General features: G+C 35.3%; 5 protein-coding genes and 1 long non-coding RNA gene across 10 annotated transcripts; 2 read left to right on the top strand and 4 right to left on the bottom strand.

The window, feature by feature from the left end:
* Positions 1-880: 880 nt before the first annotated feature.
* Positions 881-4,187, bottom strand: LOC139779318 (protein phosphatase 1H). Its single transcript, XM_071717648.1, has 7 exons — positions 4,054-4,187; positions 3,584-3,955; positions 3,205-3,462; positions 2,895-3,112; positions 2,519-2,804; positions 2,182-2,441; positions 881-2,103 (listed from the first exon to the last, which is right to left on the bottom strand). Exons 2-7 carry the CDS (start codon positions 3,764-3,766, stop codon positions 1,818-1,820), a joined length of 1,491 nt encoding a protein of 496 aa, XP_071573749.1. The 5' UTR covers positions 3,767-3,955; positions 4,054-4,187; the 3' UTR covers positions 881-1,817.
* A 691-nt stretch (positions 4,188-4,878) lies between these two features.
* On the top strand, positions 4,879-11,862 carry LOC139779310 (DNA (cytosine-5)-methyltransferase 3C-like). 4 transcript variants are annotated; one of them, XM_071717636.1, is made up of 19 exons: positions 4,879-4,953; positions 5,306-5,594; positions 6,162-6,378; positions 6,586-6,674; positions 6,757-6,873; positions 6,970-7,048; positions 7,122-7,229; positions 7,297-7,455; positions 7,550-7,641; positions 7,762-7,872; positions 8,075-8,294; positions 8,381-8,508; positions 8,636-8,683; positions 8,759-8,823; positions 8,897-9,165; positions 9,377-9,613; positions 9,692-9,833; positions 9,915-10,129; positions 10,195-11,862. In XM_071717636.1, exons 2-19 carry the CDS (start codon positions 5,424-5,426, stop codon positions 10,434-10,436), a joined length of 2,709 nt encoding a protein of 902 aa, XP_071573737.1. In that variant the 5' UTR covers positions 4,879-4,953; positions 5,306-5,423; the 3' UTR covers positions 10,437-11,862. The 4 variants fall into 4 exon arrangements, with proteins under 4 accessions (XP_071573737.1, XP_071573741.1, XP_071573739.1 ...); XM_071717640.1 differs by lacking the exons at positions 4,879-4,953; positions 5,306-5,594 and adding an exon at positions 5,801-5,896; XM_071717638.1 differs by lacking the exons at positions 4,879-4,953; positions 5,306-5,594 and adding an exon at positions 5,889-6,000.
* A 2,605-nt stretch (positions 11,863-14,467) lies between these two features.
* On the bottom strand, positions 14,468-15,763 carry LOC139779312 (uncharacterized). Its single transcript, XM_071717643.1, has 4 exons — positions 15,645-15,763; positions 15,314-15,552; positions 14,999-15,226; positions 14,468-14,876 (listed from the first exon to the last, which is right to left on the bottom strand). Exons 1-4 carry the CDS (start codon positions 15,675-15,677, stop codon positions 14,738-14,740), a joined length of 639 nt encoding a protein of 212 aa, XP_071573744.1. The 5' UTR covers positions 15,678-15,763; the 3' UTR covers positions 14,468-14,737.
* A 56-nt stretch (positions 15,764-15,819) lies between these two features.
* On the top strand, positions 15,820-16,507 carry LOC139779313 (uncharacterized). The gene is made up of 2 exons (XR_011719856.1): positions 15,820-15,859; positions 15,918-16,507. It is a non-coding gene; the product is annotated as an uncharacterized lncRNA (long non-coding RNA).
* On the bottom strand, positions 16,435-21,107 carry LOC139779311 (brefeldin A-inhibited guanine nucleotide-exchange protein 2-like). Of its 2 annotated transcripts, XM_071717641.1 has the most exons (9): positions 20,871-21,107; positions 20,616-20,727; positions 20,355-20,528; positions 18,631-19,963; positions 18,155-18,386; positions 17,788-18,044; positions 17,474-17,685; positions 17,008-17,393; positions 16,435-16,938 (listed from the first exon to the last, which is right to left on the bottom strand). In XM_071717641.1, the coding sequence occupies exon 4, from the start codon at positions 19,506-19,508 to the stop codon at positions 18,648-18,650; it is 861 nt and encodes a 286-aa protein (XP_071573742.1). In that variant the 5' UTR covers positions 19,509-19,963; positions 20,355-20,528; positions 20,616-20,727; positions 20,871-21,107; the 3' UTR covers positions 16,435-16,938; positions 17,008-17,393; positions 17,474-17,685; positions 17,788-18,044; positions 18,155-18,386; positions 18,631-18,647. The 2 variants fall into 2 exon arrangements, with proteins under 2 accessions (XP_071573742.1, XP_071573743.1); XM_071717642.1 differs by lacking the exons at positions 20,355-20,528; positions 20,616-20,727; positions 20,871-21,107 and adding an exon at positions 20,216-20,326.
* LOC139779324 (GTPase-activating protein and VPS9 domain-containing protein 1-like) lies at positions 16,900-18,184 on the bottom strand. The gene is made up of 6 exons (XM_071717654.1): positions 18,155-18,184; positions 17,925-18,044; positions 17,788-17,819; positions 17,474-17,685; positions 17,008-17,393; positions 16,900-16,938 (listed from the first exon to the last, which is right to left on the bottom strand). The coding sequence occupies exons 1-6, from the start codon at positions 18,182-18,184 to the stop codon at positions 16,900-16,902; spliced, it is 819 nt and encodes a 272-aa protein (XP_071573755.1).
* Positions 21,108-21,271: the final 164 nt, after the last annotated feature.

The raw sequence follows: 21,271 nt of genomic DNA, 5'->3' as shown, positions 1-21,271 counted from the left end.
AGTGGCAAGGAAAGTGGGCGTATATCAGATCAAGTAAGATCTGAAATTGAAATCATCGTGGTTATAGTGTGTGCCCCCTATACATTTAATAGAAAATTTGCCATTGGATATTACGTCGTTAGAGCACGTAAATACGACAGTTTCTTCAAGTAAACTTCTAAGAGTAATATAACAGAATATAATATGTCATATATATAGAATGTGAACGCGCGACAGTTTCGTCAAAGAAGTCCTAATTAATAATATTATTGTAGGATATACCATATCTCGAATGTTTTTGTCAAGTGAATTCCGTGCGATCGTAGTATTATTTTCACAATGTTTTTTATAGTATCACAATGTATTTTATATTGAATGAGCATGAATTAATTGAAATATGTATATTGGAAATGTTATTAAATTAGTTAAATTTTATTAAATTTTAATTTGTTGTAGTTAATGTTGCGATTGCTACATTTACAACAATAAGTGCATGAATTAATTGAAATCTGCATTGTGTAAATTATGCTGTGGTCGCTGCGGTTATAAAGATAATTTTTTATATCAAATTACAATTGCAAATTATATATTGAGATGATATAAAAATAAGCATAATACTATTGGGAGTTAAAACAAAATAACGAATATTGTGACAATCGTCATATTGTGCACAATCGGTAATGGATTTTAAAACTTGTATATAGATACAATTTTTTATTTTGAGTCCCTTACAATACCAAGATGTTAGAAACGCGTCTATACATTTGATTGAAAATGCATTAATGGAAATATCAATCGTTAGAATGCCAAGTAATTGAATTCGCAATTAATCAAACAATTTCTTCATTGAAATTTTACTGAAAGATTACTGAAATTAAAGTAAATGTGTACACAAAAGAAATATTTTCGTATAATATTTATTTTATATAATATAGCTACAGTTATAAGACATGATCTAATTATTATCGTGGTTACAGCAAAAGAGATAGCAATGTTTTTCTATTTATATACAAATTTTTTACACACACATAGATCATTCATATCATACTTACAATTTCATCCAATTTAACTCTTTGACTACAACATGCAAAACATCCTAACATTTCTGAATGAAAGGAATATCGTTATAGATAGATCGAATAAATCAATAAAGTTAATTGAAGAGTTTTAATTATTTACTTAAAATCTTGCTCATTTCTTAATATAGCATTCTCAATCTTAATTATACATATACATATACACACATATATATGTTCGTAGTCATAGAGTTAATCTTTTCAACATAAAGCTATAACGATGAAACATCATAATACGCTCAAACATTGAATGGTAACATATGCTTGCCTCAAAAGCAATATAAAAATATTGATATCTTTTGATATTATATTGTGTACAGTCTACATATGTACTACATTGTGTACAGTCTATATATACTAGTTACATAATTGTAACAATCAAAAAATTAGTGCTTATACACGAGATATTTATATACGATCACACGTATCAAATATTTGGAATATTGTAGATATTTCATGTTACACATAAAATAATGTCACAGTGGAATGTTTACTTAAATAATAAGAACATAGCCTTTTGTAGTTAAAATGTACATGTGGCAGTATATAATAATTTAATATTTTGCGAAGAGAATCATAGAGAATATACGGCAACCGTGCACTTAGATATCGCTAATTATTCTATAACAAAATAAAAATCATCGCGGATATACGATGAGTCATTGTAGTAATGCAGATAAATGTAATTCGTTAGCTGCGGTATTGAGTAACATTGTTACTATTTCACGTAGAGCACTTTATCGAAGAATCGTAACGATATTATTATGCAGGATTATCAGTGGATCTATTAGAAATAGGATAATCGAAGCACATTGTTGCTAGGGAATCTGCAGCATACTTTCGTTCTTGTTGTGTCGTTTTCAGCCACTGCTTATGCTCACATAAATAAGGATATAAAGGTACCACTAATACGCTAATATCGTCCACCGATGCTATAGGCGAGGACTTTTCATCTGTCTCGTTGGGATTCTCCGGTTTTCCCATCCATACTCTACCGATTAATCGACCTCTTGCCGCTTGCACCAATTCTTGAGCACCCATTGTCAGTCTAAACCAAAGAATGTATATTGTACCTTATTTCAGTTACATTGTTGTTAATTTTTGTGTATATACTTCGCAATAATACCTATATTCTAATGATGGAGTATCAGGTGCAAGAGTTTTTCTAAGTATAGCTGCCGCTGTTTTGTCCGTTACTACATCCCAAAGTCCGTCCGTGGCAACAATAATGCAATCTCGTTCGGTAAGATTGCAACTGTCCAAGTCCAAAGATTGTACTTCAGGTTGCGATGATAGGAACGGTTTGATATTAACACCGGTATTTGCTGCTTTCAAACCGTGATCTCCAAACCCTCTGGTCACGCCTATCGTTCCCATTACTCTGCTCTAAACGTCATAAAACAAACTTACTTAATACTATAAACAAGATTACTTTAATTTGAAATTATAAATTATTGCTCAACTGCACGAAAATGTACCCTTTTTCCGTGTCCCGAAATAAGCGGTAGTTTTAAATCAGAATGCGTTAAAGTTTTATACGCCCAACCTGTCATAAAAGGTTCTCTGTACAAAACCATAGACCCCAGTTCCTTCTGCAACGGTCTTTTTCTAAATTCCAACGGAGTGAAATGACCTTTGAGCAACTCGTTGCTTCTTAAAAAACCTAAAGCTCTAACACGATTTGATTCAGAATCTGGAGTATGATCTCTAGTAAGAGCACGTTGTTCCTCTCCCAAAACTAATACAGTCCTGGTCGTATAAGAACAATTATATTTAATTCAATAATATTCCATATATAGCAAATATATAAATATGTATGTATATAAATTATAATATAACCTAGAGTCACCAGCTCCTGCTGCATAAAGCCTTCCATTAAGAAATAATATTGTAATAGCCGTACAACCACCACCACCATTTTGAGCTTGCATCTCCACCATTTGATCCATTTGTCTATATGCTAATTCTATAGCACCTGTAACTAGATCTCTTCCCTTAATTAGTTCATTTTCATCTTCATTCAATAACATATTGCCTGGTATAGCCAGTAACCTTTCCTGTTTTCAAATAGATCATTAATATAAGTATTTCACATAATACATATATATATTGAATTATCTTTGACAATTTTGTCAAAAATAGCGCATACAAGAATTATCCTGTGTAGATGTAATCGTGCTGTAAGAGCCACTTGGTACCCTGCGTGTCCATCGAACATTGAAAACATGACATAAGGCAGTGTAACATTAATGTCCGACAATTTCAAGTCTCCACGTGTTGCTGAGGCTTGATCTTCATTCCATGTACTTTTGCCAGCATTTATACATTCTGCATAGCCAGCACACCACGGCAAACGGCTAAGATCTCTCGGAACTATTATAGGCCTTACTCTATGATCTGCACTCACCTATTTAATACAGTCATTCAATATGTATAATTTAGACAAATATCAAATACCATTACAATCAAATTATCGGTGTTTGAAAAATATATAAATCAATTTGCTATATAATTCATATAAGAAATACCTGTGTCTCTTCAGCTGTCAATCCTAGAAAATTTGGACGGCTGTAAGGTTTATTTTCCACTTCTACCACGTAATTAGAGTTAATATAGTCTGTCATATCATTATCCGAATCATTAGGGTACTGCAGGCCAAGCTCGCTTGCGCCCACAGCACTCATTAATACTGACTTAAAGCGGTTGAACATTTTTCTTTCTTGACTTATGCAGCGCTAGGCAAAGATTTGATTGATACTAAACTTGATAAATAGTATCATATACTTTGTTCAATCAGCATACTACCAAATTTATAGATATTTGTTTCTTGAAGTAACGATATGTGATAAGTGTCAAAGCTGATTAATCTATAAAAACTTGGTACTTATATGTCAAAATGCCTGTCAAAGACAAATGCTTACATTAAGAGAGAATCCGTTTAAGATAATATCGGTCTTTATCGTGAACACTTTCATTTCTCTAATACAATAGTACTTACTGCGATCGCATTCAGCAATTATATTTGATTAATGTCATCTTGTTGACAAACACAATTGTCAACAACTGTCAACACAGTACAGGTTATATTGCATTATATTAGGTCTGTTCTTTACAGCTGAACTGGCTGCACTAGTTCAGAGTTCATCCTTTTCCTTCCAATGTGGTGTAAAAAAGATAACTCTGAACTAGTACAGCCAGTTCAGCTGCAAAGAACAGACCTATTATCGCCACAGATAATCTGTGGTTCTAAAAGTAAGAGCCAATCACGTTCGACTGCTACTGAGCGGCTTGGTCTGCTGAACGTGACCAATGGGCGCGTTCAGCAGACCAAGCCGCTCAGTAGCAGTCGAACGTGATTGGCTCTTACTTTTAGAACCAACCAATCAACGTAGAGTGTTGATAAGACGAACTCAACAGTTGTGTCTGCTGAACGCGGCGGTTGATAACGATATCATATTATAGCTGTTATCGATCGTCATTATAGATATCGTTATGTCGCTGTATTAACCTTCGATAGTTACAATAATTGCGTATAAATGACCTATAGATTCATCGTTGTAAATGACTGTGAGCGAAGTAATTTACACAGAAAACGTTTGATTTCGATGACACATACGAACATCCTAACTCCGGATTTCTTTATTTCTTTCAAAAAACAGCGCATCCGCGATCGACGCCTTCCTTGAAAATAAACATGGAGGAGAGCTGGAAATTGGCAGTGGAGGACAGCAGCGACAACGACAACGAGATTCACTCGTTCTGGCGCCGATCGACCTTAGAACTTAGGGCCGATATCACAGTCTCCGATTAACGTGATTCTCTGATTAAACTCACTCTCCATCTCTTTCTAACTGTCCCCCTAGAAAGAGACGAAAAGACAGTTAGAAAGAGATGCAGAGTGAGTTTAATCGGAGGATCACGTTAATCGGAGACTGTGATATCGGCCCTTAGGCCCAGTTTCACAGTGGCCAGTTAGCTTAACTAGTAGTTAACTCTCACTCTATGTCTCTTTCTAACCTCAAAGGTTAGAAAGAGACGGAGAGTGAGAATTAACTACTAGTTAAGCTAACTGGCCACTGTGAAACTGGGCCTTAGAATCCTCAATTGAAGAATGCGGTAACGAAGTTGATGGCGCGCAGCGCGCCGCTCGGAAGATCGTTAGCGACGATTCGACAAAAGACGAAAAATGGGCGCGTTCAGTAGACCAAGCCGCTGAGTAGCAGTCGAACGTGATTGGCTCTTACTTTTAGAACCAACCAATCAACGCAGAGTGTTGATAAGACAAACTCAATAGTCGTAGCTGCTGAACGCGGCCAATGTGATGACGAGCACGAGACGTTGAATAACGCATGTTACAAGTATCACGAAATGTCAGATACTTTTACAGTGGCCAAAAACAGTTCTCTTCACGATTCGGACGAGGATATAGAATTCCCAAATCAATCTGACGATATAATCACATATAGAAATAAAAATAGAACAATTAGGAGATCGGCATCGATGGACTACAGCATTAAGGATGAAGACGATAATGTCAAGGTGAGCGAATTTTTACTTACATATTCATTAACAGAGTTCCCAGATAGCACAGCTGATCTTTATGAATTCAAAAAGATCTGAATCTGATCTTTATGAATTCATAACCCAAGTAGCAAAGTGACGTCAAATGACGTCTTAATAACGTCTTAATGACGTCTATGACGTCAATAAGACGTCTTCTGACGTCACTTTGCTACTTGGGAAAGATCAGCTGTGCTATCTGGGTTGCTTGTGAGATTGACACGTCAAATTTGTCTTAAAAATTGTATAAAGTTTTTTTCAATATAAGAAGGATAGAGAGAGTGAGCATATAAAAAAAAGGACTTTTATGTATAACAATATAGTTTTGAAATGATTTATTTGTCGAAGTAATCTTTGGAAATTTTTGAAAGACTCGATTAATTCTGTGAGTCACCGTCTATCTAATTTAGAAAAAGTAAATGCAAGCAATGTGTATTAAAAAAAATTATACAAGAGCATCCATAAATTATACAAAAGCATAAAATTTATAATTAATATATGTAAATGTAATAATACACGATATATGTTTGAATGTAATGTTAATAGGTCCAAGGTAGAGGTACCAAAAACCCAAAACTTAATAGCAAAATAAATGTAATGCAACAATTCCCGCGTGTCAAGGGTAACAATTTGGATGATGGTGATAAAAAGGAAAGTGGTCCGCGCAGAGTGACCAGGGCTCATCTGGTAAAGACCAAAAACCAAAGTAAAGTAAATCATGTCGGGAAGCTAGTGTGGGGATTCTTTGAAGAATGGTGGCCAGGTAAATATATTAAAGATATATATTACGGATTTTACTGTGTAAAGTTGGGAATTAACGTTGTGATTGATGTTTCTGGTTAATTAGATATATCGTTTTCGTTGTACTCGTAATTACCTCTTAGATATTAAATAACTCATCTGATTTTGAGTACTTAATTTTCTCTTAAAGAAAGTGTGTTTTTTTAAAATTGAAAACGTGATATTGCAGCACTGATAGTTGACGCCAAACATGTAGGAATGGCTCCTGCGCCCGGCAAGTTGTGGGTCTTCTGGATCGGAGAATCGCAAATATCGTTGGTAAATTAGTAGGGTGTTCCGAGCGATATATAGGAAGCTTGTTCATCAAAAAAACAATGAGACGTAATTGACGTGATTTCAGCTCAGAGAAGAAACACAGATACAACCGTTCTCGAGGTGTTTGAAGAAGCGATTGTCACTGATAGACAAACCGTCACGTAAAAATGTTCGTGTGCACGCCATTGACACGACTATAAAGGTTGTTTGATATTTCTACGAGAATAAAATAAAAGACAATAAGAATTACATAAGGAATTACTTCTAAAAATGCGATGTGCCGTTACGATTATTTTAGATGCTTCACCAACGTTACAACGACAATCTGACAGAGCCTTATTATTTTTGGATACGACGGAACATAGATATGGAGACATGTAAGTCATAAAAACCTACGAATTATCTTTCGTAACCGTTGCAAATAAATGCAAAAATTATTTGGTATGGCAGTGGACGACCTATCATTTTATCCATATCCGGAAGACATACAAGCAAAATTGGATGAATTGAGGGAAAGGAACAAAAAAGCTACTAAAAAATTTATATTGAGTCAGAGAAGTATGTCTTTTTTTATGTCTGTAATATTCGCGTACTGCTTGAAATGTTAAATTAATACCCTCTACAGGTTCACCGGAAGTACCACCGACGAAAAAGCAGAATGTGGAAAAAAATAAAGATACAACTACAAGTTGGGAACAGATCGATGATGAGCGTTTAGGTCTGCAAAACCAACAGCCTGGTGTAATAGCTTGGGCGAAAATCTTTGGACACTGTTGGTGGCCCGGTATAAGCGCATTTGTTCTTTTGCCTTTTTTTTTTAACTAACCTTTGCTTAATCCTTCCTCATAAGTATGAAGAATTTTTTACATTTTTTTCAGCGATGATTATTGATTATCGCGATTGTTGCTTGAAAGAACCGAGTTTTAGATGTCAATGGGTTATGTGGTATGGAGATTATCAAGTTTCAGAGGTGATTATGTTTAATATCAACACTCGAATTAAAAAGAAAACATTTGCATACGTTTCTTTTTCTGTTTTATATTCTGTTTTATATAACAAAATTATCATTATGTATTTTTATAATTACTAGGTACGTTATCTCGAATTTTTGAAATTTCACAAAGGAATAGAAAAAATGCGCGAGTACATTCAAAATACGAGTAGGCAGCCGTATCTTGAAGGCGTACTTCAAGCTTCTAAGGTAAAATATTTAAGGAATTATTTATCTAATCATATTATATATTTATATAATATTTTTATACAATAATATTATATTTTTATATAATCATTAATATTATAAATAATTTATTTGAATGTACGACGTGTTGTGTTACACGTATGATGAATATTTTCTTGAAAAAATTTCCAAAAACCTTCACGACTTCACGAATCTGACTTTTTAGGATTATTGCTCACGTTTAGGATGCAACACGGATAACTGGACTTTAGATAATGTTTTTGAATATTTTTCAAATAATATTCACATACCAAATAACCAATTGCAAGTTTCAGACTCTAACAGGGTATATGATAAGTATTCCGATATAATGATAAAAAAAATTAACGAATTTAAGTTCAAGTCAGATGTAGATGCTGAACGGAAGCGTGATATAAAAGCGAGCGGTAAGTTAGATTGTACAAATTGTGCGTATAAATCATCAATTAAAGCTCTTTAATTTTTTTATATATGATTTTTTCATCAACCGCAGATGATTTTCGCCGCGCAATGTCAGGAGAATGCGACATAGAAAAATTATGTTTGAAATGTTTGACGATTCCTAAAGGTAAAAAGGAGGAACATCCATTCTTTACAGGAGCCTTATGTGAAGAATGCTCGGTATGTGATAAAAGACACGTTCTTTCATAAATTTTTAACAAAGTAATCGTAGAAAGATGATTACGCGGTCAAACCTATTTTCTAAGCACAACGAGAAGCGTTATATCATCTGTTTTTCCTTTTTCAGAGCGAATTTAAACCGTGTATGTTTGTGCATGGGAACGATGGCAAGTGCGTAAGTATTCGGCAGCTCCGGCGATATTTAAAGATTGAAATATTAATTGTTGCTTTGTTTCACGTTTGATTTCAGTTTTATTGCACAGTTTGCGCTAGTACCGGTACTGTTCTTATTTGTGATTCAGAAGAATGTCCACGGTTAGTTCACTCGCGCTTGAAATAGATCTCTGTCGCGTTGGAGTATATTTATTTAACGCGTTATCCATTTCAGTGTCTACTGTACAGCATGTCTGAAAATGTTGATATGTCCAAAATCATACGACGAAATGCGGAATGAAGATCCATGGGAATGTTTTCTCTGCAGAGACGAAACCAAACAGCCCGCGGATATGATATTTCGTACGCGGTTAAATTGGAAAGAGAAATTTGCAAAAATGTTCCGCACAACTCCTAATCTGACGTCTGATGTAGATGTTGAAAGTTCTAAGAAGCGAAAAAAAGCCGTGCGCGTGCTGTCGCTTTTTGACGGTTTGAGCACTGGTAAGACAGAAATTTGCATTTGATTTATAATCATTTCTTTTTTTAAAGCTTGCGTTAAGTTGGCGCAAGTTACGCTCAAAAGATACATACATTTAAATATTATTTTTTGTATTCAATTTTTTTTAATGGTATTTTTATATTTAATTCATATTTTTATATTTTTATATTCAAAAGATAGTTTTAAATGTTATTTTTTATATTAAACACACAGGTTTTTTGGCGCTTCAAAAATTGGGGCTTGTTGTGGACGTTTATTACGCTAGTGAAATTGATGAAGATGCATTAACGATTAGCTCCTCACACTTCGGCGACCGTATTACTTATCTAGGAGATGTAAGAAACATAACAAAGGAAAAAATTCAAGAAATCGCACCGATTGACTTGCTAATCGGTGGGTCGCCATGCAACGACTTAAGTCTGGTCAATCCGGCGCGATTAGGTCTCCACGGTACTTCTCGACAATCAATATGTATCTCTCAAAAATTTTTGTGAGCAATAATGATGTTTATCTACCTTGTGATCATAGATCCGAAGGGGACGGGCATTCTCTTTTTCGAGTTCATCCGAATAAAAAAACTGTTGGAAGAAGCCAACAAAGATCGGCCCATGTTTTGGTTGTTCGAAAATGTCGCATTTATGCCAACCGAGTACAGATTAGAAATTAACAAGTAAATTGAAATATTTTTTAACTTTAATCCAATGGCAAAGGGTAATATTACGATCACGAAATTAACTTGTGTTAATTGCAGATATCTGGGACGGGAACCTGACGTTATAGATTCAGCGGATTTTTCGCCTCAGCACAGACTGAGACTTTATTGGCATAATCTTCCCTTTAATCCATATTTGCCGCTGTTTGAAAACTGTCAGGATGTTCAAGACAAGCTTACGCCAAACTTGAATCGGAAGGCCCTTTGTAAGAAACTTCATACAGTTACGGGCAGAACGGGTTCCCTACTGCAAGGTATCTTTACGTCCTACAAATGTTTTTCGAAGGTGATTTGTACTCAACTCTTGTTTCTATTCTAGGAAAAGCGGAATTGAAACCAATTATAATGAAAGGCAAACTTGACACGATATGGATCACTGAACTCGAGGAAATCTTTGGCTTTCCACGACATTATACGGACGTGAAGAATTTATCAGTCACAAATCGACAGAAATTGCTCGGCAAGTCTTGGAGCGTACAAACAATTACTGCCATGTTGCGACCTTTATGCTTATATTTTAAGTGCAATGAAAATGAAACGCGCAAGAAGTCTGTTTCTTAAGAAGATATCTCTATCTCGCTATCGCGATAAATATTTTTAACGAAATTTTGATCCCAATCGAATAATTGAGCACAGTAACGATTTTTTTATCTTGTACTATTTTTGGATCTCGTTTGTATGATCGCAATTTTATATATATATATATATATATATATATATATATATAAAATTTGTATTTCTTACATAGACATTGTACGAGATGTTACATGTACATGTATGATGTTAAATGTACATACATATTGTACGAGATGTTCCTTGTCAGTGATGAGTTTTATCATTTATTTTAGTTTCTTTACAATTTATTTTATAATGGTTACCCGGGGCTTCGCCCGGGCGTCTTTTTTTTTAAACGACTTTATTTGTGTTATTACATTTGTGTTCTGGCTAATCTTATATCCACCAATATCATCATCATCTAAGTCGGTCCCTCATTAAGCCTTGTGTACACGATACTAGAAATCGGTCCGAGTTTCGGTTTAAAGCCTTGTGTACACGATACTAGAAATCGGTCCGAGTTTTGATTTAAGCCCATCAACTTGCAACTCTTACAGAAAAGCAGCAGTTTCATTGGCTTAAATCGAAACTCGGACCGATTTCTAGTATCGTGTACACACAGCTTTACTGAGGATCGTGACCACATGAATCGTGGACATAGTGTAAAGCCTTGTGTACACGATACTAGAAATCGGCCCGAGTTTCGGTTTAAGCCAATGAAACTGCTGCTTTTCTGTAAGAGCTGCAAGTTGATTGGCTTAAACCGAAACTTGGACCGATTTCTAGTATCGTGTACACAAGGCTTTAAGCCTTGTGTACATGATACTAGAAATCGGTCCGAGTTTCGGTTTAAGCCAATCAAATTGCAGCTCTTACAGAAAAGCAGCAGTTTCATTGGCTTAAGCCTTGTGTACACGATACTAGAAATCGGTCCGAGTTTCGGTTTAAGCCAATCAAATTGCAGCTCTGACAGAAAAGCAGCAGTTTCATTGGCTTAAACCGAAACTCGGACCGATTTCTAGTATCGTGTACACAAGGCTTTAAACCGAAACTCGGACCGATTTCTAGTATCGTGTACACAAGGCACATGGTGTGCTCAATTGGTGTCTTTCTTTCTCTAAATTCGTTTCTCTCTCCTGCGTTCACGTCGAATTGTGTAAGCAGTGGTACCACCACTAAAAGTAACTAGGAAATAGGAAATTTGAACGGATTATGTTGCAAAACTACCTCCTGAAAATGTATTGCAACGATGAATGATATTTGAAGATACGTGTTATACTGTATTTATTAGAGATTATTAAAAAGTATTATTGTTTAGGGCTTCAATGATTTCTCAACAAATGGAAAAGTATTGAAGAAAATTTTAAAAAATAATACTTGTAAAGCCTCATGTACAAAGAATGTAATAGTATTAAAATTGCAATACTTCGTTTTTTCGAATGTTTTAATGCTTCTGACTATTTTTTCCTTTGCTGGTTTTGAATGAATTAACGCAAAAAGACAAAATTATTGTCATCGATTAATGGCATGAACAAAGTCTAACCTTCTGCCCGATGATAATGTATATATTAAGTATAAAAGCACTCTAGTATCTTACTGGCTCAAAGGATGTGGCGATAACTTTCGAATGCAGGGGTCATACGTTCGAAACAATTGTTTTTTTTTTTAATTATTTGTTGCCCGTAAAAGTAACATAACAATTATTAATTTGATATGAAATTGGCGTCTAAAAATATGTATTGGCGAAGTATAATATAACTAATTATAGGTATACATAATCAACGAAAAATTAAATTATTGAAATTTAATATAATTTATTAATTATTCCAATTTCATGTATTCTTTTTATTCATTATTCTTGATTACATTTTTTATTTCTGTTTTAATAATTGTACCTATTTAAAATTAATTTGTTTACAACACAAGGTGGTACATCAATAAACCGCTTAAAAGGAAAGTCGATACACGACAATCAGATCTTTTGAAAAAAATTTGTCGTCACACCTTTTACATTTAAAATATTATTACTGATATTTTTGAAGAGAGAGAGAGGTGATTAATGTTTGTGAAAAGAAATGCAAAGAAGCAAAAATAATTAGTATAACAACTTTTATTTGTAATTGGACTTTTCTTCTGAAAAGGTAGTTGAAAATGTTTAATAACAAGGGATTTAATATTATATTTATATAAATATAATTTTGAAACATTCTTTCAGTGATGTTAGAGGGAATCGTTAGTTACAATTAACGAAATTAAGAACGCATTTCAATGTAATGAAAATGAAAATGCTTGCGCATCAATCGATATGCATTGTATAACAAGGACATGCATTTAAAAGCATGAGAAGTTTGGAAGCCTATGAATTGACTGAAATTCATTTTTGAATGCTTATTTCAATGTACTGAAACTTTCAATGCATGTCAATTAATTTCCGATTGGTATTACATTTTTTGACATGATAATTAGAGAGGAAAATATGTAAAGAAATTCCAATTTTTTGGCATTTCATATTTCACTATATTTTTGCTGCGAATTTCTGAATCGTGAAATTTATGTTGTTGGTTTCCTACATGAAGTAAGAGTAATACTTCATGGTTTCCTATATATACATTAATATTTGAACAATTGTCATTAAAACAAAATTAGAACGTAAAGTAATACTAATAGACAAATTATTGTATTGATATTTCATACAATCATTTGTTTACATGTATGACAATCTGGAAATAAAAAAATAACCATAATGACATTTCTGCACATACAAGAAATATGTAATACTTATGTGACATGAAATATATTTTTAAGTAAGTCTTACGTTTAATGCCAAATGCAACATAGCAAAGTTAGTTATACGAATAAAAGAAAATACAAAATTGCATTTTCTTTTATTCGTATAACATAAAATAGATATTCTTTACATGCATTCGTTTCGATTATGAATGTGTTTAGTTCCGCAAAAATACATTTAACACTTAAACCTTACAGGACGCAGGTAAGTACATTTTAGACACAAACAAACTTGCTATTATTAATTAAATATTATTCCGTTGTATATATATATATATATATATATATATATACATTTGCAGAAAGAGTATGATTATATACACATTACATTATACATTACATATAGGTACATTATACTCGTGCAATGACAACATTAGTTTAATTTACGACACTAGTTTCTTCATTTTCTTCTCCTTCTTTCTTCTCTCTCTGTTTACATACGATTTTTTGGCATTTTCTTTTCTTTTTCTTTTTTTCTTTTAATATGGATGAGCGTTCCTTTTTCATTTATCTAAAACGCATTTTGTCATTGCCCTGCTATAGCGCCATGTCATCGCGAATTTTGTAGCATAAAGCGAATCCACAAAATTTGGATCACGAGGGACGGACATGCATGTCATACGTGCGAGCTTTGGAAAGAACGCTCGATAATTCGTATGACTCTATGGAAATGCAGAAGCTACTCGAGGTACTGGAGCAGGCCAGTGTCTCCGGGATGGACGACGTAGAGACATCTCAGTATTAAAGTTAAAAAAAAAGATATGCCTTAATCACCCTGCCTGCATTTTTCGTAATACGTTGTTGATACTATGTACTTACTATGAAAAACCAATGCTTTGTTTAGCACTCACGAGAAAGAAAAGCTTTTAAATGACATTTGTCCTAGATAACCACCAAAGCACATTGAAATTGGATTGTAATAACGTTCAACTACCGTAGTATTAATTATGTATTCTGTAAAAAGTTTCTATCGCGTGTGACGAACTCATTTTAATATCGATTACGAAATTCACCTCGAATTGAACGAGGAATTTTAAATGCAATACTTTTGTACATTGAGAATAATCCTTTAAAAGAAAAAAAATATATGTACTTCACGGTACGGTAATTTAATAAGATTTGTGTCGATCGCGGAGAATGATTATAGCATGCTCGAGTGTATATTGTCAATGACTGAGAATACAAACACTCATAAATGTAGTTATATTTATACATCTAATACATGTAACTGTATTTGAGGATTTATGAGATTGCTTTTATAACTTTTATTTTATTAATTATTAAACGTTCAATTACATCACGCACCATGTCCCGTTTATTCAAAATTGCACCAATTCTCAAGTTTTAATTCGTTTCTTGAAGTTCAAGAGCGATGCGTTTCATAGCTTCTTATATCTCGCCGATGATGATGTTGCGCTTATACCGTAAACTATTTCCTCTTGTACATCTACATCGTCTGAAGAGAAAAGAAAACAGAATAAAATTAGTAGAACTCAATCTTTTTATACGGTACAAATTTCTTATTTTTGTTTCATATTTGCTTTATCAGTAGAATATATATTTGTTGGAAAGATGGGCATTTTATTATAATAGGTGGTAGTCGTTAGCATCGACGCGGCAGAATGAGACGAAACAGAAGCTCTCCATACAGAGGGATTCCTGTAATAAGATAGATACGCAGTGTTTTACATTAGTATTTACTACAGTTTTGTATTATTCCACATACAAATAATTTTTTTTTTAATATATCAATGATACTATCACGGAAAAATTTTACTTACATCTTGTTCAACTCATTAGCCAACGCGTTGGGTAGCGGCACCGTCAAAGTAAAAATTCGGCTACAAAGCTCAGTATGATGCTGTAAGGGAGACTGTGCAGAAACGAATTCTTTGTAAGCGTAAGCAAATAGGCTTTGCAGGCTCTCAATCGGACATTCCAGATGCCCTTCAATAAGTAGCATGCATTCCAAACAGATGTGAATTTGCGCTAACGTAATCAACTTATTCCTGTAAGTAATTAATGAAGTCGCAATTAACGCCAATTGATCCCGATTCTGTTCAATTTGCAGAATGTATCCCGTATTTTGTTATTACCTATAATTCTCTGTGTTGAATATTCCGGAAGATATATCGCTTAGTCTCTGCCGAATATCATGTAGATCGACAAATCCTGCTCCTCTCAGAATGTATAAATAATCACGAGTGAGCTTCTCGAATCCCATATCTACGACAAGCTCTAACGGTACACTTCCCACTAATAAATAGGATGTCGTTTCTTGATGATGCAGATTGGAAATACACTTCACAAATCTCGTTGAATTTGTATCGTTGATCTGACAAATGTGCCAAAATGTTTACAAATTCGTCAATCGTTTATAATTATAACTGAGAAGCCGAGCGAAAAAGTGTATATTTCGTTCATTACCTGTGGTATAAACTTATGCTCGAGAATTTCCATCAAAACTGTTTTGTACAACTTGACTTACGATTATACAATACATAAACAAACACGAGTGGCATAAGCGGCATGAGTGTGACAAGGATGCATAAACATGTGCCAAGGCCATCGCACACAAAATTGCATAGGTTGGATAAGCATAGCATAAGACCGCTGGACCAATGAGCATCTTATGTAAATTGGTAGCTATAAGCGATAGTTGCTAATTAAGTTTGTCACTCATATATTTCCATCTTGCAGAGGACCTCCATCTCAAACGCCCTGCCACAGCCCAAGAGCGACTCAAATGTCATTACCGCTGAGAAGTACTTCTTGCCATTTGAGTTAGCATGTCAGAGCAACCGGATTGTCCATTGCGTTCCATCTTGAATTTTTTTTACAGTTGTTTATTAGGATTGCCCTGCTTTTAAATTGAGCGCTTTTAAATGTATTATTATTAAACTACTGATATCGATATATTATTAGTAATTTAATATTAAAGCTTGACAGAGTGACGTAAACTAATTCGCTCATAGTATTAACAAGTATTATGCGTTCAAATTCTCGAAAGATAGCTTCTTTACTATGCTCTCTCTTTATGTCGATCGATTCGGATAAAAATCTCCGAAGTCTTTCTTTCTCTCGCGATATTCCTGATACATAATCCTAGAGTAAAACTGTACAAAAGCTCTACGAAAGTGGCGCTATTTTTCACGGATCTGGTTCGAGTCTCGGCTCTTGGGGAAGGTGCGCATGTAGAAAGAGTACGCCAACACAGTTTATCCTGCTAAATGGTTATCAATTCTCTATAAGTTCTGTATTGTTTACACATAAATTATAGAATATCTAAACGTTTCTTTTTTTTCGACGTCCTGTGAAATTGTACAATAGAGTTACAAATAAAGATAAAGCCACACTTTACGTATAATCTGATTCAGTCTTTGCTAATGTTACATAATAACGTGCGAAAGAACTAACAGTTAGACTATTTAAGAGGCTATTTAAGAATTTTAATCAAGATACTGGAAGCATAAAACTGTTCAGCTAGCTTCTTCTTTATGAAATCGTCAAATTATGATTATGATACATTTCTACATTATCACCAGCATCGAATCTAATCTTATTTATCGTGATACTCTTGAGAAACTGTTAATCCATTGTCTTAATAAACTCGATCGCGGCGCAGAGAACTGCGTCCACCAATATTGTTCCTCTCCCTCCAATCGATTCCCGTAAAAGCTGTCTACATATTGAACAGTCGATACAACGACGGCGGATTAGTCTGAAATTAAGCACACGTTAACAATCACTCTTCTTGCTAAAATCACATTATCTCTTTTCAATCGCATACCTTGATTATGACATAGACCAGCACGGGAGTCAGATCGTCGGCAGCAGGTATGCCTCTTTCCGACGCCATGGAGAGGAGATTCATGATGGTAGTCGCGCAACGAAATACAAGCTGCAACTTATCCCTAGGAGTCTTATACGCCGATATCACAGCCAATTCAGCCTGCGCCCATGACCAGGGGCATTCGTAATGATAAACCTTTGAAATGCGTAGGTCCTTGTGATTTGGAGTTACGACCTTCGCCAACTTTTTGATGTGACCGTGAAGAAGCTGGTCCCTATATACATCTCCATCTTCATTTAGATAGAGCGCATTGTGGTATACCCGTGCCATGACGGTTCTTTCCACCACGACTCTCGCCAAATCTAACTGGTTGGCGCTCGCCGCTGAAAGTAAGAAGTAAGTTCAGACGTCTCTGAGCACTCCGCTAAGATCAATTGCGAGATAAATAATTATATTCATGTACATTGCCAGATCGGATCGTTGTCCATTTCCGCGTGGACCTTCCCTAGAAAATTATCCACGAGATCCTCTTTCTCCTCAGCTAGCGTAAGTTTTTTAAACTCTTCGCAGAAACGCAGGAGGAAAGCCTCCTTTTTTTCCAAAAATACCCTCACACAAGCGGATACAAGATGATTATTGATAGCATCCCGATCGCACTTAACTCGCACGCATAATCTGGAAAATATTATTATTAAACGGTTAACACATCTTACATTTAAACATCTTACATTTACTTATACATTACATACAAAGATGATATTTATATATAAACAGTACCTATCTAAGTGAGCTAATGTCGACAGCAATCCCTGACGACATCATATTAAATATGCGATATAAGGAGATCGTTTTTGATAATCCTCTCGAAGTGATTTGAAGAGCTTTCTACATCCATCGTCATTAAATAGACGCACGCAACATAAAGTTTCATGAAGATGAGCTATTAATGCCCTATCCTGCAGGATTATAGCTTCTGCCAATTGTAGTTGTAAAAACGCAACCAGTTCGTTTTCTTTCTGAGACCAACAATGTCTCTGTAATAAAATTTTATATGCGAATATTTGAACATTAAGTAATTAAGTAATCCATAAAAAAATCACACTTTGTTTTGTACACCATGATTGAAAAATAATACAATAAATACCTCTGAAGTATTCCATGGAATGTGTTCCATGGAAGGTCAGCAGTGCTAAGTACCATACGTAATTTTCTTTTAGCATCCGCAAAAGCATAAGAGAGTTCTACATTATTCGGATCGATTGAAAGTCTTTCGTCTTCCACCTCTTTTGTACGGGACTGATTGCTTTCGACCGAGGCTGTATTGCTAGCTGCGCTTGGCTTTCTTCTGTATTTCGCTAATATATCATCGGTAGTATCTGAAATTAATCAAAAGAACAATTTATTACTGTCTAAAACTTGCAGGAAAACTTTTCCTTTTTTTTTAGCATTACTTTCCGATTTATCTTCGATTCGATTCTACAAAACTATTAAAACAGAAACCGTTTATATTGTAACAAAATAATATTGCTTGAAACAAAACTTTATATTGCTTGTCTCGAAAAGAACATTCTCTGTTCCAAATAATACATCTATCCTGTCATCCTCTTTCTTATAACGCACCTGATTTGGCGATGCACCTAGCTCCAGAGCTTGACGACCTTGAGCAATCTTAGAGAGATCATTGACGAGCTTCTCGAAGAGATTCGCTGCTGAGAGATCGCAATCATAGTTAACGTAGATGTCGACGACGCTCTGGGCATCCTCGTAAGCGCATGTATGACCATCCACTTGTGCTCGAAAGAGCTGCTAGAGGTCTCGAGAATGTTCATAAAGATCTCCTTGAAGAACACCTCAATCTGCATCTTGAGGTGCATCTTGAAACGGGCGAGCAACGCCAGGAACAGTGCTAACGACAGCTCGAACACTTCCGGCACCGAAGACACGCCAGTCTTCGACAGCGCGACACACAAGTACTGTTTAATGGCGATAACAAACATCTCGTTAGAGCGCAATATTGGACCGGCATTCTGCAAGATTCCCAGAAGTAACTGAAGCGACAAGATCTTGGAACGGAGCTCGTGCGATCTTGGATCGGGAGTGCCGTCCGGCAGCGGTTTCATAGAGAGCTTGCAGAGAGCGCGAAATACCAGGACTGCATCCTTTTGCAGCACATGGGTGAATTTCGCAGTTACCATGTTGTCATTCTCAGCGGCCGCCTCGTCACCGTTGTCCTCCGGACTGCCGTTCTCCAAACTGACTTCCTCTTCCAATGGCACCACGGATTTTACTACATCATCAAGAATACTCTTGACAATAATTGTTTGAGAATCAATGTTATCATTACTAGGAGCATTCTCTGGACTTAGCTCGGCTTCAGTTTCGCCGTTTGCTATGACAGAACCCTCCTGCTGATGTTCCCCATCAAGCCTCACGTTCTCTTCCTCCGCCAGAGTCTCCATTCGCGCGAAGATCACGTTGATAATCTGCGTGAGTCGCATGGGCTGTTTGATTCACCAGGTTGCGCGACGCCAAGTAAACGTTGTAAACAGTACGAATTGTTAACAGTACCGTACCCTCGTGTACCTCCACATGCTGGCTTGTCATTACAGTCAGCAAAGCTTTAATAATCTGCAGCTGCACACCCTCATCGGTCTGTGGACCGGTGAAGCAACCGCAAATTGTCTCGACAATGCGCACAATCAGCAGCTTGTTAGGCTCCGTTGAATCAGGCACATTGCCAGTGAGATGGCCATATGCGATTAACTTCTGCAGGCAGTCCAGTGCTGTGTCATCACAATCCGCGGTGACTTGATCTGACATGCTAACTCAAATGGCAAGAAGTACTTCTCAGCGGTAATGACATTTGAGTCGCTCTGGGGCTATGGCAGGGCGTTTGAGATAACATCTTCACCCTGCACAGCTGGTACATCTTTGATCTCGTTACGGAGGTCCTCTGCAAGATGGAAATATATGAGTGACAAACTTAATTAGCAACTATCGCTTATAGCTACAGGCTTATAGCCTGTATATTTATTTATTTCAGTATAAAATAATTTTTGAAACGTTTATATTAATTCTGACTGCAGACGGACCTTCGGGAACACTAGTGCCTTCTTCTTTTAACATGAATAACTAAAAATCTATATTTCGGCTAATTACCGAGTTTATAAATATTTAATTAAAATTATCTGGGTGACTCACAAACCTTTTTAATCACACTTCATAACTCTTCATACAAAATACAAACGATTCCATATAAAAACTTTTATTAATTTATCTATTTCGGCTAAATGCATGGTGTAAAAATAAATAATTAATTACAATTAAACGAATGACTCACAAACCTTTTCAATTGCACTTCAAAAATCTTCATACGAAATACAAACGATTTAATATAGAGATTCTTTAAAAAGACGTTTATTTCCGGCCAAATACATACGAATGCTCCGTAACGTCAAACATCCTCATTAACGATACAGGTCCTACCTTACTGCCTGGCATTCCCGGAAGGGGTTTACCTACATACAATTTTTGCAATATCAGTATATTTCTAATTGACAGAGTTGCTGTTACTTTTAACACATATTTGAAAAATATATTATTACCTATATAATGGTCAATTTCAATTTGCTGGAATGTCAATGTATCAACTTGTGGATTCAAAGGTAGCGGAGGAGCCCTGCTCCATTTTGCAGATGTATTTTCTTGTTCAGGTCCCTGTGTGCATAAAAGAGAATTATTAATAAGTAATATAAACATATACAATTAACGTAGTATCATGAAAAACTGTTGTTAATAACTGGAAATATAATGAGGACAGAAGTGAGATGAACAAGTTCAATAGTGAAATGAATGATTACCTAAATTTGGGCTTCTTCTTGGGAAAACGGTTTGTAATTTATTTTACTCATGTTTCTCGTGCACAGGAACATATATCAACAGAATCCTGATCCTAACTCTCGCTCCACCCTAGCAGAGGGAGGCTGACCCAGGAATCTGCGTGCGCAGCGAGGGCTGCGAGGGGAGTTTCCACAGCAGTAAGTATGGCGTTCTCAATTCAGCCATGAAGAAACAACTGCAAACACTCTAAAACAATAAAAACAATATATTTTAAAAACATTTTATATAAATAAATATGAATAAAAAAAAAACAAGAAAATATATTCTTTTGGGCTTCATTTCTCTGCTGTTTTCTGCGTGAAGTTCGCGAATTGATTCAAATGCTATGAACACCAGTGCAAAACAAATTAAAGCAAACAAA

This window comes from Temnothorax nylanderi, unplaced genomic scaffold, assembly GCF_030848795.1.
Source record: "Temnothorax nylanderi isolate EJ_2023f unplaced genomic scaffold, tnyl_v1.0 TNYL_tig0220_pilon, whole genome shotgun sequence".
Lineage (NCBI taxonomy): Eukaryota > Metazoa > Arthropoda > Insecta > Hymenoptera > Formicidae > Temnothorax > Temnothorax nylanderi.
Note: the sequence above shows the minus strand (reverse complement) of the source record. Positions and strands in the feature narration are given on the sequence as shown.